The sequence below is a fragment of the Accipiter gentilis genome, chromosome 17 (assembly GCF_929443795.1).
Source record: "Accipiter gentilis chromosome 17, bAccGen1.1, whole genome shotgun sequence".
Taxonomy (NCBI): Eukaryota; Metazoa; Chordata; class Aves; order Accipitriformes; family Accipitridae; genus Astur; species Astur gentilis.
The window spans coordinates 30,448,923-30,468,038 of NC_064896.1; the positions used below are offsets into that span (position 1 = coordinate 30,448,923).

A 19,116-nucleotide genomic window follows, 5' to 3' on the forward strand; every position below is an offset into this window, starting at 1 on the left:
GAAGAGCGTCCTTGTGCATCTTCAGGGCAGCCTCCTCCTGCTCCTGCCGCCAGCTCCACAGCTCTCTGCTTCTATCCCCACCACGGTGCAGAGATCTTCCAGTCCCGATCCAGATAAGTTTCTTCATAAATGCTGAGGCATAGCAGAAGAAGGAAAGAAAAAAAAACACCCCCTCCGTGTTTTTCTGGCTGTACACACCCCATTCCACTACACAGCCCCATCTCCTCTAGCCTCCAGGGAATCCTGTAGAAGTAGCTTTTCCAGATTTTGGTATTAAGTTGCCATTTAATGCATCCAACAGCCCGAACATGCTGCAAACGAGGGGTCTTCCCAGCCAAGACCACCTGGAGGGATTGGGCTGAAAGTATTGGTGCGAGCTAGCGCAGCCAGAGGTCCCAGCACCAAGGGTCTCTCTCATATCAGCCCCTCGGAGTGACAGTCACTTGGCTTCGAAGTCATCCCATGGCTCCATTCTGATGGTCCTCCTCAGGCGCTCGGCCTCTCCTTTGGTGATGCTGGAACTGTCTGTGCTCCTCATCGCAGGAGGAAGGCTGGATATAAAAAGCGTGTAGGCTTGCAAAACCAAGTTTGTTTCTCCTAGCTCCCAGCCAAGCATGTCTGATAACCACAGCCCGGGGAGGGCTGTAATTTCTCGGGTTTATATATAGAGGAGATGAGGCCGTGCCATAGACAAGGACTATATAAACGGGACGCCCTGTCCCACTCCCCCAGCCAGGCTGCTGGAGCAGGAGAATCGCAGCGTGCCCCTCTCCGTGGCCATGGACACCTCCTACCCACGGGAGGACTACCTGCCCGCGCCGTCCCACAAGCGGGAGCCGTCTCCGACCATCCTCATCTCCTCGCCCCCCCGCGACCACCTCATCTGGTCCATCTTCAACACCATCTACATGAACTTCTGCTGCCTCGGCTTTGTGGCGCTCGCCTTCTCCGTCAAGGTAGGGGCACCGAGCGGGGATGGGAGACTTGAATGTTTAGGGTCACCTGGGAGCCCTCCCCACGTTGGTGCCAAGGGATGGACTTCCCAAGGAGGCATAGAGCATCTGAAATAACTACCTGGGAGGGCTGGGGCAGGGGACAAGAGCCCACCACCCTCAAGAGGCTGGTTGCAGCTGACACCAGCACCTGGTAAAGCCCCCCCATTTTTCCTGCCACCTATTAACGAGGCTGTGAGATGGCCTGGATAACCACAGCCTCCTGCCACTGCCAGAGGACCAACCCCTTCTTCCTAGAGGGTGTTGGGGGGCCATGATGCCCCCGGCCCCTCCACCTGCCATCTGGCAGGAGCAGCTCCAGCTGGACTGGACCAGGGTGGAAAGACGGGGGCAAGCAAGAGCTGGAGCCAGTGAGGCTCTGAAAGATGCAGAAGGGAAAGTCCCAGCGGCAAAGAAAGCGGGGTGAGAGGGGAGCAGGACCATGTAGAGCCGGTGCGGACTAAATTGCAGGCTGCAAGAGGGCCAAAGCCACGTAGCAGGGCTGGGGGGAGGCACAGGGAGGGAGCTGCAGGCAGCCCAGGCACTGCTGCCCCGTCTCTCGGCTGTTGCAGGCACGGGACCGGAAAGTGTCCGGGGACGTGGAAGCCGCTCGGCGCTTCAGCTCCAAGGCCCGGTGCTACAATGCCCTGGCCACGGCGGGGAGCATGGTGCTGCCGCTGCTGCTCGCCGCCCTGGTCATCACGGGTGTCATCCACCTCTCCAAGCTCGCCCAGGAGTCTGTTGGCTTCTTCACCTACCAGTTCAGTGGGAGCGACGATGAGGACAAGTGACCGGCGGGCAATGGGCTTATAGAAATTCCTTCGCATGGCTGGTGGCCCCCCCCAAAAAGACCACTGGTCCAGCATAACCCTGCCACCACCCATCTCTGCCCCCCAGGACCACGTCCGCAAGCTTTCATGCCCACCGGGCAGCGTGTGGCTGGGGGGGAGGCAGCCCCACAAGCTTCTCCTACACCGTTGCATCTTGCCTCACCCTCCCCTGCCTGGTCCAGCACTCCTAGCCCTGCGGTGCCCAACCCCGGCTCCTGGCCACGCTTCTTGGGGCAGCTCACTTATTTTGGTTTACCGTGGTGTTTTAACTCCTTTTATCCTGTATGGAACACAGCATCCCTCCAGCTTTGGTGATTACTATTTAAATCATTAAACCATTTCACACATCACGAATCTTCTGCGTGCCTGTGTGCAGTGCAGGGGGGGGTGCTAAAGGAATAATATAAATACAGCTTTGCCACTCCGATCGTGCTCTTCGCAGCCAAGAGAAGTAATAATCTCCGTGAGCCTTAGAGCCACCCAGCGACTGACAAGGGGAAAGAAGCAGAAAAGTTTCTTGGCCCTGTGGGGACATGCTCAAGCAGATGAGATGTCATCCCCTCCAAGGGGAGCTGAGACTTGCAAACTCATTGCAGTAAAGCAGATGTCCCTGAGCAGGTCCCCAGGCAAGGACAGAGGGGATGAGCGCAGGACGCAACCCCATTGCTCTCTGCTATCCCTCCCTATTGCCCTCCCTGGACCAGAGCCAGCTCATTTTGGCAACTGGACTAAAAGGATGCCTTTTTTGGGGGAGGGGAGACCCCTTTCAACACCATCTGAGACGCAGCTCAGAGCTGAGATTTATCCCCAGCCCCATCAAAATCCAAATCCAGGTGCAGCCCACAGAGCTGTTATCAGGGGCAAGGGAATGGAGGGGTCCCTTTGTCCTGCCCTGCTGCTGAGGACTGCTGCTAATTAGGGGTTGGGTCACTTTTGACAAGGCCTGATGGCAAGCCAGCATAATTATAAGGTGGGGAGTCACTTTGCTCCTTCCCTAAGCATTCCCACATGCTGCCTGTAGCAGGGAGTGGCCGCAGGGCTTTTTATAAACTCCGTGGGATTCAGCTGAGGTTCCTGGGTTTTTTTGAGAAAGTACAGACCCTGGCAGGGCAGGGAATGCCTTTGACATCCCCTCGCTTTGACCCATGTCTGCTCTAGCAAAGGCTTGGGGCTGGGAAACAAGGCACCAAACCCACCCCCAGGAAGGGGGATGCAGGAGGGGACAACGCTGCGAAGTGCAAGCTGCTTGTTGGGGGGAGCATCATGGCCCCCATTTGCATGTGTACATGGGCACAGCCCTTCTCCTTCTCTCCCTCGGGGCTTTCTAGGACACCAAAAATGCCTTTAACAAATACACAGCAGGTCTGTGCTTGCCCTGAGGCTGCTTAGCCGGAGGAGGAGGAGGACTCTGCTCAGACCCCAGAAAAACACTGCACTTATCATCTGACATAATATTAATGATAACTGATGCCTGGGCTTCCTATAGCCCTTCAAATGTCAAGTTAGAAGGGCTTTAACTCCAAAACTGCTTAAAAAGAGAGATGATAATGTAGATAACACAATAGGGATTTCATATGCCAAATAACTCAAAAGAAAAGGAGCTGTGTGCTGCCCCAATGGGGCTAAAATGCTTTTGGCTGTGTATTTTGTGACTAACATTAGTGCCAAAGTAACACTCAGCTCCAGCCTTACTTCCATCCACCCTGCCACGCTGCCTGCTGCCCCATGCTGCCTTTACCGAGTTTCTCATTTAGGGGGCTCAGCAGGATTTGGGGTGTATTGAAAACCCCAGAGGCTTCTGTGCGTTGCAGCCGAGGGATCCTCCTCTTTCTGCTCGCTGGCAGGTGGGACTGACATGGCAAAGCAGCACTGGCTGAGCCTCCACAGCCCTTTGAGCCCCCGGAGTGATGCAGGTGGCTGGGAGAAGGTGAGGACCAAGCCAGGACATGCCGGAGGAGCTGGGACACAGTGCCTGTACAGGCTGGACTAAATACAGATCCATTCAGTTTGGGGCATCCTTATAAACGTTTATGCTTTCAACATCTGCAAGTCATGGGTGTTTAGAAAACTGGTTTAACGCAGTCACTTTCAGGCTTGATGTTGTCTCCTCTGTTAAATGACAGATGTTGAAGGCATGTGAATGGGAGTCAGGGGGCTCAGCGCCGCCTGGCACAAAGATGCTCAGCATCCCTCAGGGAGCTGCTGCCACGCCAGCCACAGCGAGAACGCCGAGTCCACCCCCCCCTCCCCAGGGCCACAAAGACAGACAGTGCACACAGTCCCATGGGGGCAAAGGGTTTATGGCACAGCCTAGGACTGCCCCCTTCCACCCCACCTTTACCTTCCCCTTCTGCTGACATCCACTCTTCAACTTGTTTCTGCTTCTCTGGTGGGTAAAACCTGGATCAGCCAAGGTTTAAAATATCTCAGTGGATGACTTCTGAATCCAGCCGGCCGCCATGGGGATAGAGATGCTCTGCCCTACAATAAAAAACAACCCATGTGAGATATGGGAATGGTTTCTCCCTAAATTGTCTTTATTTTAGGAAGCAGACCCAGGTGATGACACCGTACCTTCATGCAGGGGAAACCGCTGCCCCGACTCCTCCAGCACAGCTTCCAGGGGAGGTGCCAGAGGGTCCTGGTGAGACTCTATCACTTTGATCCTGATCTCTTCTTTGGCGATGGTGAACTTCAGTTTGTTGCCAAAGTAGGAGACACCGGTGACGTTCAACTTGTTGATGTCATTGGGAAGGGCAGGGTTGAAGCGGAGGCTGGACCTTGTGATCCTGAAAAGGCAGGAGCACGTCAGCAGTGGGAACAAAGGGTGGCCAGAAAGGAATGGAGCTTTGTGGGGTCGGTCACCTCCACAGGCAGCACAGCCTCATACATCCCAGATGCCCCTCCCGTTACTCCGTGTCTCTGCAGGCAGAAGGAGTCCTTGGTGTATCCCAAGGATCTCCAGGCAAATCCCAAACACACGGATGAAGCATGTGGTGAAGAGCTACTCGGGCCATGATTACTCAGCCCAGCACCCTAAGGCGTTCCTGTCCCCTTTCCAGTTCCTCAGCTGGGGTCTGTGATTTCCATTAGGTTGGATTTTTTATTTTTTTTTTTAATGAAAAAGAGAAAAAAAAATTTTTTTTTCTTCCAATGCGGCTCCAGTTCCCCGCTCCAGTTCAGAGGTTGGCTTCAGCAGCAACTATGCTGGCAGAACTTCAGGAATGCCCTGCTCTGAGACAGGGAGGGGAATGGAGCACAGGAACAAGCAGAGGTGCCCATGGACCCCAAGCAGGAATTGCCATTGAAATCTGGTCACACGAACCTAGGGGCGCAGGCTCTGGGCCACGTACTGGAACTAAACTCCAGCCACATAAGGAGCTCAGGAGATGGCTGTAGCTGGGATTTTTAGGATGCAAGTTTAGCTTTAGCCCAAGCATCTAGCAGCAGGTATCTGTTCTCACCTGCTGTTGCTCTGAAAGCTGTATGATGCTAGCGAAGAGATGGTGGGAGCTCGCCTCACGCCTGGTGAGATGCTCCTGGAAGCACTGCTCAATTAAATCACGAGACACGCCTGACCACTAGCACTGTCCCTCTCCTCTGTAATTTGCCACCTCAACAAAGATGCGTCCACACAGCTCGGTTTTCACTTGCTCTCTGGGCTGTGACCAAAGCGCGTTGGCAAGGTGACCTTCAGAAACCCACATCAGCTCCCACTCCCACTGGTTTCAAAGGCTTTAAACTCAGCACCACTATACGTCCTCCTTCACTGAAAGATAAAAATCAAGCAAACAGCTTGAATCCTTTCTCTAAGACTTTACCCAAAGTCAAGCAGAGCCCATTTGTGTGTTTTGGCTTTGGGTGAGAAGAGACAATGGCCACTTATCTCCTACTCAAATCTTGACACAGGAGAGCTCTTGACCATAACCTCCAGCCTGTTGAGAGGGCTCAACAGACTGGAGAGGATTCAAGAGAGGCTCAAAAGACTGGAGAGCCTCAGGGGCAGGCCAATGCGCCAGCCAGGCTCTGTGGCTTACAATGGGCAAGGCAAGAGCGCAGCCTTGAGGGCTGCATAAATGTCATCTCAACATCTGCGGAAATTTGGCTGGAGCCCCAAAGCCTGTGGTTTAAGCCTGTGCCAAGAGGGGCCCAACCTGACACACAGAGCATCTGAAGACCTTCGAGCTTTGCAAAAACTGAGATTGAGGTTTTCAGCTGGGAATATGGTAGCTCACACCCAGCTCCACCAAGAAACTGGTGGGTTTCTCAGCAGCTTCTGGCCACACACATGGAGTAAAACCACATAGTTAGTACTAGAAGGTTTCAATGGAAATCAAAAGGCTTGTCAGTTTGATCCATCCTCAATTAAACTAAGAATATGCTCAAGAGCCCATTGCTTCAGGGTTGAAACCACCGGGCTGCTTTGGATACTAGACACAGGTTTGAAATTATATGAATAGCTTAATGTTTTTTCTAAGATATTTTAATGCTGTGGCGATGCCAGCTGAGCACTTTCCTCCACAGAGGCTTGCAGAGCCACATGTGTGCAGATGTCAGATTGCTTCAGAGGGGCTGTAGAAGGTCTTTCCACACCACATCCAAAGGAGATGGGATGATGTTAAAGCTAAGCCTGAGGACAGACTTCATTTAGCTTCTCAATTGTGCAACTAACTCATCAAGTGACCCGGAGAGAGTCGCTTACCAGTTCTGAATCTGTTTCCTGCCTTTAAAGTGGGACTAGGCCTATGGCAGATCAGTGCCGTGGTAGAGGACTGGGGTCTCCATTTACAAAGGTCTGCTTAGAAAGGCCACAGTGTATTAAGAAGTCCTGTATTTGCCTGCAAGGTGCTTGTACAGACTTTCTCTTCAATTAGTTAACGAAAAGGCCAATGTAATTGGCGGATCATAGTCTTTAAGCTTCATCCACACTTTGTGAAGAAACCAAAGCTACAACCACCTATGGAGCAGGCAGGTCTGGATGTGTTTCTGACATGCAGACATCAAAATGATACAGGCTACCCACAATCCCGAGATCATACAGTGATGTCCCTCTTCACTGAGGGTGTCAACTAGTGTTGAAGAGCTCAGTGTTGGCCTAGCTTTGACTCCTTTTGAAGCCAATAGCTTTCAACACTGACATAGCTGGAGGAGAAATGGACCAAAGCTTATCATTTCTGATAACTCCACCCTGTTCTCCACCAGTGACTAACTGTCTCCAGTATCCACAGTTCATCCGGGATCATTGACATTCCTGTTTGTTTGTTACCTGCTGGGAGTTTTGGAGGATATTCTGGATGTTGCAAGTTCCCTTCTTTTTCATAAGTAAAACCACATTGCTCCAGCTAAACAGTAAGGTTTCGAGTGACACGTACTTGCTAGATGTAACATAACATAGGGGCTCACCTGAACCCTGTGTAGCCAAAGAGGACAGCTTGCAAGAATCCACCCATCCCAGTCAAGAAGTTCACAGCTCCTGACCCATCCGAGTTCTCCACCCAGATCTGCTCCAGCAAGAGAAAGAAATGACTCAAGAGTTGCATTGGGACTTTTCATACAGTTTTGTGGATTTGAATATGCTTATCATTGGCACTGTCACATATGTGGGGTGTTGCAATGACCATGCCCATCCTGGCCTGAGGCGGTGGGTGGGCTCTGATGCACCTCTAAATACCACCATCGCCATTCCCTTTGCCATCCCTAGCAAGCAGAAGGAAGCCTGGGGCGAGCATGATACTGACCCTTGGCTTTGTATTGCCTGGTAGGAAGCAGATGCCTCCTTACTGCTCTTCAGAAGCATACAGAGAAGAGACAGAGCGTGCAACTACCTAGTTAATATAACAATAACGTAGTGACCCCACATGCAGTCAGCACAGGCTCCAGTCCAAGTGATATCTCTGTGTGACGTGACCTCCTTAGGAACAGGCAAGACAGAAACAAGAGGTGTTTGTCACAAGGGAAGTACCCGTGACACGACACACAGCTAACCTTGAAGGGCTCTGTGATGTTGCTGAAACACTTGTTCAGTTGGCTCTGGGCTCTCTGCACCTCCTTTAGCTCCAGCCAGCCCACTGCAAACATGCTCTGCAGGAGAGAAAAAAGGCCTTTCACCAGCTCCTGTCTCCCCCAGGGGTGACAATACAGCAAAGGCTCCAGAGTGACACCACAACTGGCACCCTTCTGGCCCAGAGCAGACATGTGCAGCACACGTCTCTAGCTCTGCACTGTCCACGATCCCTTAGAGTTTAAAGCGGGTCTGAAAAATCGTGCCCACTGATGGGGCTGGCAGTGGCTAACTCAGACGGAAACAACCACCTCGTGGATGAATCCCACACCTTAGGCTTTGCTCCTCTCCTTACCCAGGTCATGGCTGGCCCATCCATCTCAGTGATGGGTTCATACATCTCCAGGTCATTTCTCCGGACTTCAGAGCTCATGGGGTGCATCAGTGGGAATCCAAGCAAGACAACGTCAGCTTGTTTCACAGGCTCACCTGGGAAAAGGAGTTGGTGAGACCACGTATGCCAGCTGGGAGTAAATGGCAGACTGATTGTCTATTTATTCATACGCTGAACAAACCTGACTCACACAGAATCATAAACTTAGAACAACAAAGGCCACATCAACAGGGGGAAGGTAGTGGAGCTGCAGGGAGGATAACTCCTTGCTGCCTTGCTAAAGGCAGACTAGAACAGCAGCTTATGGTTTGTCCCTGGTGCCATGTTTACTGGAAGCTGTGTCAAGGCAGGACGCTGGCACAGCCCTAACATGATGGCACCAGACTGCTGTCACCTAAATGTCATGTGCAAAGAAATAGCTCCCACGACGCTATGCACCCACATTACCCTGCCTCTAACTGTGAGAAAAGGGGCACTAAACTGGGTATGCATTTCTACTGGAACCGGCCCCTTCACTTCCAGAGGGCCCAGGGGTGCTGGAAGGACAACACATGGCACTTGGCCTTGGAAAGATAGACCTAACTGTCAGCAATGGCTTCATAGCAACCATGTCATCGCAGCCTAGTACTAAAAGTCTCTTCCTACTCTCTGTGTTCTCAAATTTCCTAATCTTATGAGCCCACTAATGAGAAATGATCTGCCAAGAGGCAGAAAAAACATCTACGAGCCAGGCTCTTCACACTGGCAACCCAAATGCTGCACTTGGGAGAGCAACACTAGAGATTTTTACTTCGGCCAACCATTCAGCCACGGTTCCCCTCTGAAAAAGTCAGAGTCCCCACTTCTTGCAGACTTACAAAGCAAAGCAGTGGCCAATTCAAAGCTCTGCTGCTGCCTCTCCGCTCACCTGGGCTGTAACCATCGTACTCGGGATGATATTTCTTCTCTGCATCAAAGGGCACTTTGATTTTCTTGGCACAGTCCACCCACTCCTCTGGCACAGGGATCAAGAAGTCCCGAGCAATATCAGCTGCAAAATTTAAGCTGAAAAGAAGCAAGGAACAATGCTTTATGTCAGGCATGGGTGCCTGTGACCGCCTCAGAGAGGGGAAGAGAAGAAAGGGAACAGAAAGAACTAATTGAGCCATAACTGCAAAGAAACAGCTAGTCTGAAAGAACATGGGTCAAAGTTTAAGCTCGGGGTAATAGCTTTCATTGCTGGAGTTGGGAGTCCATTCCTCTAGCTTTAGATGTCTCCAGCTGGCTAATTGTATAGACACCTCATAAAATGCAGGGAGAGAAACCCTCCTGTGAAGTGGAATCCCTCTCAGTCTCATGCAGACACCTGAAACAGGTCAGACGAACAACCATGGGACCACCTACTTCTTTCTGCTGACTGCAAAGGCAGGCAAAGGAGACGAGCTCGGGTAGAGGTATGTGAAGAGAGGAAAGGAGTATCCCACGTGGGAGCCCTCCTGCCTCCTACCCCTGCCATATTGCTAGGCAGAAAAGAAGAGAGATGAGCCAGTGCTTCAACAAGGCATGCGCGTTACCTCCGCTGGGCCACGGCGTTGGTGTAAACAGAGTTATCAACCTGGTAATGATACTCATCTGGGGGCATGACACCTGGAGAAAGAGGAAGGGGACACTTGACACTGCAGCAAACCCAAGGTTTGGCATGGCTTTGTGCCCCTCCTCAGGGAGGTGGCACAACGAAGGGAAGCTCTCCTGTTGCAGGGACACCTGCCCACTTGGCAAGGTGTTGCCTCTGCCTCTGGCAGGATCCCACAGTGATCTTGGTGCAATGCTCAATAGAGGAGAATGTAAGTGATGCTTGTTGTGAAGGAGAAGCAACTTGGCTTATAGCTTTGGCTGATGGGCAGTTGATACCTCAATCTGAGGGCATCTCCCTCACTTCACAGGCAAGGTGACTTATAAATTCTTTCAAGTCATTCAATCAAGTCATTAAATCTTTCCCTAGCTACACGCTCAGCTCCTTCCTTTGCTACTTTTGTGCAGATTGTCCCCAGGAAGAGAGATGGCCACTTCCCAAGAGAAACATGGAAAATAGACAATTAAATATGTGACTTGTTTGGGGGCACTGGGGCTGTCTCCGAGGATCTTTGCACCAAGAGCCAGCCTGCAGTAACCCTAGGGGTTCTTCTAGCTCTGATCACCCCATTTTCATCGAGACCCCTTTGTTCTAACCCAGCCTTCTCCTCCAGCACCTCCTCCCACAAACACATCTTCACTTCTCATTTTCTTCCTCAGCGTCCCCTTTCAGAAGCAGCCCATCACTGGTAACTTGCACTCGTTAACATGTTGCTTCAGCAGGATTGCTGCCTGGGGAGACACCCTTTGCCCTGCCAGACATATCAGCGGTTGTACTTGTTCTGCACCAACAGCACCAGATGTCCTTCAAGGGATTAAACTCCTGCAGATTCTCTGGGGGATTTAAACTCAGGTCTCCTAGAAAAGACTTGGAAAAGCCCTTCCTCTCTAAAGCCCTTGCACTCTGTTTTCTCTAAGTGCCACCAGTCACAACAGCAGATTGAAGGCACCCATGCTTGTGGCACTGGTACCACTATGGAAGGAGACATTTAGACATCATGTCCTAGGAGTGGCAAGGGGTTGAAAGAAAAAACAACCAATACCATGGCATTGGACAAGAGCCAAGCATCTTGCCCTGTGTTCGTACAGACACAAACATTATCTAGGAGATGTTCTAGAGGGCCAGAGTCTGAAGAACCCATGCATTCCCGGCCAGGTCTGACTGGAGGGGCTCCGAGCCTCTGCTCACAAAAACCCCTTCCCTACAAACAGGTCTGGCAGTTGCAGAAGTACCTTTGATGTGGTAGCATTGTTCCTCCTCGCTCCATACCATCCTGCTGCACCAGTACTGAGCCACAGCATCCACCAGCTTCCAGCCTCCAGCCTCCCTGAACAGCTTCTGGTCCTGGAGGGAGCCAAAGTCAGAGGAAAAACAGGCACATGAAGGAGACCCAACCAGACCCAAACTCAGCAGAAGGACAAGAGCTCTAAGGAGATGGATGTAGCAGGAGAAAAAGTCAGAAAACTGGCCTGGATTGAGGCGACAGGATTCTGAGCCACCCATGAGGAGCAAGGGCAGAGGAGGCAGGGCTGAAGAAGGGACCCTGGGGGGCTACCAGCAATTCTGACAGGAGCAGACAACAGCAGAGTTTCTCTGGAAAGGGACAGTGACAGTCACCAGATGCCCTGCAGGCCTTGCCACTGGGCCATGCAGGTGGCACACACTCCCTTTACCTGCGTGGTGCAATAATACTGCTCAAAGGCCATCAAAACATCCCCAGTGACATGGATTTCTTGGGCTCCATAGATCTCTTCAGGGCAGACTTCCCGGCCAGTGGCTGCACTCTCCCATGGGAACTTAGCACCCTGCCAGAAGACATCCATGAGGCAGCTGAGCACAACATCTTGAGATGCTCTCCCCTGTCCACCACCTGTGGGCAATGCCCTGCTCACAGCCCCTGGCTGAAACTAGAGCCAGAGATGAAGAGCAAAGCCCAGCTGTCCTCCCGGGTGGCAGTGGCTGGGTTGCATTGCCCTCAGCCCAACATCTCTGTCCCCACCTTGTAGCCTTGCTCCTGTGCATTGCGTATGGCCCCTTCCAGTGTGCGAATCCGGTACTCCAGGATGGCTCTGGCAGCTTCAGGATAAAACAGCAGAATGTTTGGGAACATCCAGGTGTCCTGGAAACATCCAAGAAAGGCAAGGTGGTGGGATTGCCTGATGGGGCACCCAAATGCTCCCACCAGTTTCATCCTTCAAGTCCACCCCCATGCCAAATGCTCTGACTGTGATTTTGCCACTACTTAAAGGTGCTGTCCCGTGGGCTTATTAAAAGGGATAAATCCACAAGGGACTGCTTCTGCCCATGCCTGCTGCTCTCTGGTATCTCCCTAGGATGATCTCAGCAGGACCTCCCTCTCATCATGCAAGAGAAGGGAGGCAGGAGTCCTCCAAAGCCAGAAGCTCTGGAGAGGGTCAAAACCACATGCATCACCAGGAAGAAAGCACACAAGGTCCACAGGACTGAGAAGCCCTTGCCCACTGAAAGACCAGACTAGGTTTAGCACAGGAGCCTCAACACCACCCAGCAGTGTCTCCTGCTCACCCCGTGCAATGGTTTTTCAGCTGCAGAACTGTGCACCCAGTCGCAGTGGTTGCTCCGAGAGCAGATCGCAGCCCCTGGCTGAGGCAAAGCCACCCAGCCCAGCCGGTTTATCGAGTACACACCAAACATACGTTTAAAAGCTGAATGACCCCATCACAGAAAACATTTCTGTTTTTTCAGTGGTTCAGGCACAATAGGTCTCGCTGATGCCACCAAAGCAGGAAGGAGAAGGGCAGGTTTCAACTTGCTTTATTTTAAACAGCTAAAAGTTGGTGGCCGTGCTCTAAGCTGGTCACTGAAGCTCCCTTGAGTGAGCAACCTGAACTATCTTAGCCCCATGCCTCAGCTTGGGAAGGGGTCTGCCCTGGGGTGGGGTCTCTCCTGGCCCCTCGCCCTCACTGGCTAGGCAGCAGCCCCAGGCACCTAGCTTCAATTTTGGCAATTTGCCTTTGATTTAGAGGACAACCCAGATAAGTAACTCCAGGGACCAAGCTGGGTCTGGGCAGCCATTACAAAAGGAGCAGGAGGATGCTCTCTAACAAGAGGCTGGTGCCAAGGTACCCCTACTTGGGGGTAAGGAGAAAGCCGTCTCCTGCTGAGTCCTTCTCCATCCCAGTCACTGTACAAAGCCCCCAGGTTACCAGCCAGCATGACCTCCACCCACCTGGTCCCAGAAGACGTGCCCCCAGTAGTCCTCGCCCTGAGTGCCATTGGACAAGCCACCAGGGCTGATGCCGTGGAAGAGGAAGCCTGGGTTTCCCCGGGGCGGGATGGCACTCAGCAGGTAGTAGAGACACCCGTAGAGGGCCTGCCTCAAAGGCAGAGGTCCATCCAGGTCTATGCAGCAGCCTCGCCACAGCATGGCCCATGCGTGGACGTGGGAGGAGTGCAGGGAGCCAGCAGCGATGAGGGCGAGCCCTTCACTGTAGCTCCTCTTCGCCTCCTCTTCACTCTCAGCCACGGCCACCAGGAACTCCCAGGATCGCTCCCGCTCCTCCCCGCGCAATGTCAAGGTTTGCGGCACGGGAGTCCAGAGCATGTGAACTGTGGGACAGGGTCCCCCCTCCACCTCAGGAACCAGCGTCTTCCCGTAGACGTATCTGTGGGAGACATCAAGCAACCAGGGAAGAGAGAGCAGAGTAGGTGGGACTCCATCACGTCCACCCACGTAGAGGGGACCTCACCCAGCTGCAGGTATCAGGCTCCCATTCCCACCCAGGGTGGAAGCTCCTTTGTCCCCAAGCTTCAGCTCAGCTGCTGTCCCACCCCCAAAGTGCAGGAGAGTGAAATGCATTACAAATGGTCCCCAATCCCAGCAAGCCATTTTCAGAGGCCATCTCCTCCAAACTCCACTCTTTGTAATCACATCTAGTCCCTGTGGCCTTTGTTGCCCTTTTACATGTTGGTAAGTACTAATTCTGGAGTGGCAACTAATAAAAATATTTCTATGCTTAATTTTGGGGTCTGTTTATACCTGCCAGGAAGAAGCAGATTTGCACAAGCCTCCACGCTACTTACCATTTCAGTCTAGCTCTAGCCTTACTTTTGCAATTTATTTCCTAACGGTGAGCAGGGCAGTGTGCAACAGCCCATGAAGGATGTATTCAGGGCAAGGTCCCCCCATGATCCAAACTCACTGTGCTCCCTGGAAATCTGGTCCTTGGTTCAGGTCCAAGTCCTGGCTCTTTGGCACAAAAGGAGTCTGGAGCTGGACCGTGATGGGTTGGGTGGTGTGAGCTGATCGCCAGATGGTGATGCTGAAGGCCATCAAGTGGACAAGGGAATGGTGAGCATAGATCTGATGGGTGGCTCCATAATCCGTTGCCTGAAGCACATGGCTGAAGGTTCCTGTAAGCACAATGAGAGCCGTCAGCCTTTTGAACCATCAGGTCCCGATGTTCTGCCCCAGATTCCCATTTCTGCCCTATCTACTGGTTCCTACTGACAAAGGAACCGTCTTTCCCAAGTCCAGATCCAAACACAGCTTTTGACTGGACACCACTGTTAACATACTGAATCTGGCTAAGCCACTGAGGAATGATTTGTGCTATAAAACATTTTATCAGGCTTCATGATTAAACAGTGTTTGCCAAGCCTAGCTCCAGCAGGGATTGAGATACAGTCTGAAAATTGCTCTTATTCTCACAAGAAAAGGGGAATTTGCCACTTGCTCCCGCATGACTTCAGAAGAACACCACCACTCAGGCAAACAGAGAATGGGGAGAAGAAAGATGCTACCTTGTGGAAGAGCCAACACAGGCAAAGAGGGTTTTAACTTCTAGAAGAGGGTCACCAGCAGTTAGAGGGAAAGAGCAATGGGTGCCCAAGATGAAGATGTGAAAGGAGGCAGCAGGACAAGGAGATCCCTGCCCGTGCTCTGCTGTTTACCCGTCCGGGTGTTCAAGGTGAAGGTCTCAGCCAGGCTGTCCACACCAGGCACCATCATCCTAACATTAACGGGGCTGGGGATGTCTGCACGGTGTGTGTCTCCCACCGCCCCGTTGTACACACCGTTGATGTGGAGGATGTCCCGGTACACACGGGTGCCCAGGTAAGCATTAGTCACCGTAGCCAGCAGCCGTGGGTCTGAGGGCAGAGAAGTGGAGGTGAACACGGCAGGGTCCTCTTTGCCGTCGGCCATTTTCATCAACCCGAGCTGCAGAACAGAGTCAGGTACAAGGGCTGAACGGACAAAATTGGGACAGGCTGATCGTGGCCATGTTGGACACCAGCCAAAAGCAGGGGCTGCAAGCTGCTTCTCTCTCTGTAACCTGCCTGTAACACCCCCGCCATCAGCAAAGCTGGCTGCTCGCCTGCTTCCAGCGCCGTTGCACTCCTAGGGTCTCCATTTCTTTTAGTCTCCCTTCCCATCACTACCAGCAGTTTTCCTCCATCCCAGCCTTCCTCCCAGTGCCTGGGGCAGCTCTCCTCCACCCAGGCTCATTTCCTCCTTTGCAGCTTCCCTTGCTCTCTCTCTGCTCCAGCCATCTCCCAGCCAAGCAAGGCAGCTCCTCCAGCTCACCCAAACCTCACCGACTCATTGACTTTGTTGCTTCCCCAATTTCCCCCCCTTTTCCCCTTCCGCTGCCCTCTCCGTGACAGGATCTCGCCGGTTTCTCCCAGTACAACACAGCCACCTTCCTCTTCTTTCCTCCTCTTCCTTCCAACACTATTCCATGACACTACTAAACACTCTTCTGTGGCCTCAGCGGCTCCCCATCTCCCAACTCACTGTACCCCTGCATTCCTCCTCACTCTTGCATCTCTAGCTCAGCTTCAGTTACTGGCTTGCTGGGCTAGGAGCTTTTTATTTCATTGAGATACATATATAAATATATTAAAAGATATATTTATACACAATATATAAACAAATATATATTAAAGATATAGACACATATAGACACATGTAAACAGCACCTCACAAAAGGAAGCAGTAGCTGGTGCCTGGCAATGCTAAGCACTAGAATAATATAGAAATGATAAAGTAAGGCACTGAGAGACTCTCCAACCAGAGCTGGAAAGCCAGTCGGGGTGGCACAAGAGCAGGGAGAACATGCCCAGCCCAGGCTGGTGGTCCCCTAAATCCCTCCCGATAGCAGCTAGCTGCTGGCAGCTCTCGGGGTTGGCTCTGTTTCTTCATGCCAGGCAGTGTCTGAGATTGAATTGTGAGAAAAATCCTCTTCCTGCCTTCAAGAAAGTTAAAACAAAACAAAACAAAACAAACACAAAAGGGCTGCAGAAAGTGAGGAGGTTAGCTCTTGCCTTTGGTCTAGGGCTGAGAGTGAACTCTGGCCGTGGGGCTCCCGTGCGGGAAGGGGAAGGACGGAAGTTGCCCAACTGAGAAAGAAGGAAGGAAATTACTTTTTTTTTTTCACCCTCCTTAAAGAAAAAATAATAGTAATAAAAAAAAAAAAAATCTTGACAGGCAGGTGTTTGCCCAGATGAGCTCATTGCCCACAGCAGAGACCACAGATATCCTGGGGCTGCCCTGTGCTCTGGGAAAGGAGGAACCGAGAAAGAAAAACCAATCTCCGATGATTTACCATCTAAAAGCTGCCTGAGAAATGCAGCAACAGCTCTGGCGGAGAGCTGCGGCTGCGTTCCAGCCAGAGCGCAGGAGGAACAGCACACACACCTCCGCAGCAGGAACTACGTGGGATAACCGCCCTTTGTCCCCAGCCACGCTCTAACCCTTTTCCTCGGCTGCTTTCAGAGGGAACAGATCCAGACTTCAGTTCTGGCACGCTTTTCCCAGCTTCCTTCCCATGACCCCTCTGTCCCCACCGCAGCGCGCTCTTCCGGGCACGGCACCGGTGCCAGCGAGCACCCTGCCCTGACTTCCCGCGCCACAGGGGTACTGCTGGCGTCCAGCCCCACTTCTCCCAGCCCCTGACTTCTATCGCTTCTAAAGCCCAGTTACAGATGGAGCAGCATTTTACCATGCTGTCCCCAAAGAGGGGCAGGTCACCTGCCATTACACAAGAAGATGCCCCTCCTTCCCTCGGTTGAGCTCCGCCACGCACCCGGACCACGCCGTCTTGGACCCAGCACCTGTCCCCAGCAGGCTCTTTGCCCTGGCGTGACCATGCCCAGGCTCTTGCGTTGCTGCAACGTGGTTCTCCGAAGAGATCCATGAGCGAGTTTGACCAGTGTGAGTCCTCAAGACAGTCACAGTGCTGCACGTGTGTCCTCTGACCGTGGCAAAGGCTCAAGCTGTTTCCCTGCAGACCATTTGGAGCTGGCAAAGATCCTGCTGCCTTCTGTCGCAGGCAAGCCAAAAAGCAGAAGCCATAACTGCTGAATGCAACGGCCAGAATTCACCCCACGTCATGCCCTTCAGCAAAGGGAGGTGAAAGCCCCTCAAAAGACACTTTCACTCCCCATCTAACACAGCAAGCGTAGGACAGCACAGAAGTATTGTGCTACAAACCCAAGCTCAGAGACAGAGGGGGCAAAGGAACAAAAGGTGAATATTCCCCCTGGATCCCAGATATGCCTCCAGCTCACTTGTCAATGCTTACTGGAAGATGGAGGCTCCCAGATCCACCTGTTACTTGACCCTATGTCTCTTCTCTCTCAAAGCCTTTCCTGCTCCCTTCCCCATGCTCTGAGCCATCTCCAAGCACAGCCCAAGCGTGGGGCAGCCCCAGCTTTTACTCATCAGCTTTCACACGCCTGCAGCAGGAGCATCTTCAGGGTTCGCTACTCAGCCCCCATCAAGCACTGCCCATGCCTCTAACATGTCAGAGGGGCTTCACAGTGGTTTCGCTGTCCTGCCCTGTGCAGAATGTTTGGTCCTCGTAGAAACAAACCTCTCTCGGCAGGAAGATCTGTGGCCCTGTCCTCATGGATCAGGGGAGGCACGGAGAATGCTGCAGCCAGATGCTGTGCCTCTCTGACTGACCTACTGCCTCTGCCCTGGTGCTCAGAGAGGAGGATTATCTTATTGAACAATCCAGCATTTACAGGATAGATATTATACATCTGTTCTCCTCTCTGTAAATCCACAGAAAAGCCAATGTCCAACTAGAGCCAAGCTGCCGTCAGCATTAAGAAAGTGAAAATGCGTTTCCTCGGTCCAGAAGCAGTGAAAAACACTGTGTCTCTTTGCTGGTGGCTGCTGCTTGGGAAAGGTGAAGGCTCCTCACCGCTTCCTCCTGAGTGAGGTGCAACAAGTCCCTCCAGATTCAGCCTCAAGCCCACCACTGCCAGCCCCAAAGAGAACAGATACAGCCATCGACTGAGTCAGAAGGAACAGAAAGAAGGTCAGAGGCTGCACTGGAAACATGAGCTTTTGTAGGGAAGAAAATGGGGGGCACAAATAAAGGCAATGTTGTTCGTCCTACCTCTGGGTCCAACGCTGCTGAACAGGACCAAAGAGAGGGTTTTCCATGGGCACATGTGGTATCACGTCCTGGAGTGGCCTTCCTGCCAGAAAATACCTAGGGAGGAAGCTGAAGAAAAAGAAGAGGAGCAGCAAAGGTGTCCAGGTTAAGAAAAAGAGCTGCTGTACACCTTCCTTTCCAAAACAAGGGGTGGAAAGGGTCAAAGAGCTCTCCTGCGTCAACTACTCCTGGTCTTCCTCTCACCAGCTTCCCAGATTCACCAAGAAAGCAGACGAAGAGGCGGATGCTCTCTGCACAACAGAGCCTTCCTGGGTCAGTGCTGTTGCTGCAGATACCTGAGAGATGCCTTGGAGAAATCCAGCAAAGGGCAGAGCCCAAGCATTGATGTTTGCTCCCAGCTCTACTCCTTTCGTATTCAAGGATCTAAGCTCATACCTTGCCACAGCAAGTTTAATTTAGTCTTTTCTTTAATCTTCACGGCCGCCAGCTGGTCCAGGCAAGGGCTGAGTCTATGGCAGAGGCAGGGACACCCACCCCACCAGACAGCAGGCAGGCTCCCCCCACACACTTCAGAGCGGAGACCCCACCAAGGCTCTGGGGTGCGAGTACCTCCTCTAGCAGCCACCAGCGCAGAGGTGAAGAGCATTTCACTCCCCCAACTGACCCAACAGGCATGCACTCTACTTCCTTTGCTTTATTAAAGGAAAATTGAAATATTCTTTTTCAGAAAAGCCCTTTCTCACAGCAAAGCCAAAACCTCCTCGAACTCTGCCACAGCTGATCTTTCCAAGTAGCTGATCTTGCTGTGGCCAGCACTGGGGGGTTCTGAAGGCTTCCCCCCCCCCCCCCCCCCCCGTTATTTATCTGCACAGTATGATTTTCTGAGTAAGTCAGGGC

General features: G+C 52.4%; 2 protein-coding genes across 9 annotated transcripts; one reads left to right on the top strand and one right to left on the bottom strand.

The window, feature by feature from the left end:
- Positions 1-62: 62 nt before the first annotated feature.
- PGGHG (protein-glucosylgalactosylhydroxylysine glucosidase) lies at positions 63-19,054 on the bottom strand. Of its 8 annotated transcripts, none has more exons than XM_049821365.1 (16): positions 16,897-18,195; positions 16,136-16,210; positions 14,762-15,029; positions 14,011-14,221; positions 13,038-13,473; positions 11,829-11,948; positions 11,503-11,634; positions 11,062-11,173; positions 9,771-9,843; positions 9,125-9,261; positions 8,179-8,312; positions 7,808-7,903; positions 7,226-7,323; positions 4,397-4,611; positions 4,164-4,303; positions 63-132 (listed from the first exon to the last, which is right to left on the bottom strand). In XM_049821365.1, exons 1-15 carry the CDS (start codon positions 17,005-17,007, stop codon positions 4,239-4,241), a joined length of 2,283 nt encoding a protein of 760 aa, XP_049677322.1. In that variant the 5' UTR covers positions 17,008-18,195; the 3' UTR covers positions 63-132; positions 4,164-4,238. The 8 variants fall into 8 exon arrangements, with proteins under 8 accessions (XP_049677322.1, XP_049677320.1, XP_049677321.1 ...); XM_049821363.1 differs by lacking the exon at positions 63-132 and adding an exon at positions 326-551; XM_049821364.1 differs by lacking the exon at positions 63-132 and adding an exon at positions 1,663-1,746.
- On the top strand, positions 545-3,251 carry LOC126047548 (interferon-induced transmembrane protein 5-like). Its single transcript, XM_049821377.1, has 2 exons — positions 545-956; positions 1,565-3,251. The coding sequence occupies exons 1-2, from the start codon at positions 780-782 to the stop codon at positions 1,781-1,783; spliced, it is 396 nt and encodes a 131-aa protein (XP_049677334.1). The 5' UTR covers positions 545-779; the 3' UTR covers positions 1,784-3,251.
- Positions 19,055-19,116: the final 62 nt, after the last annotated feature.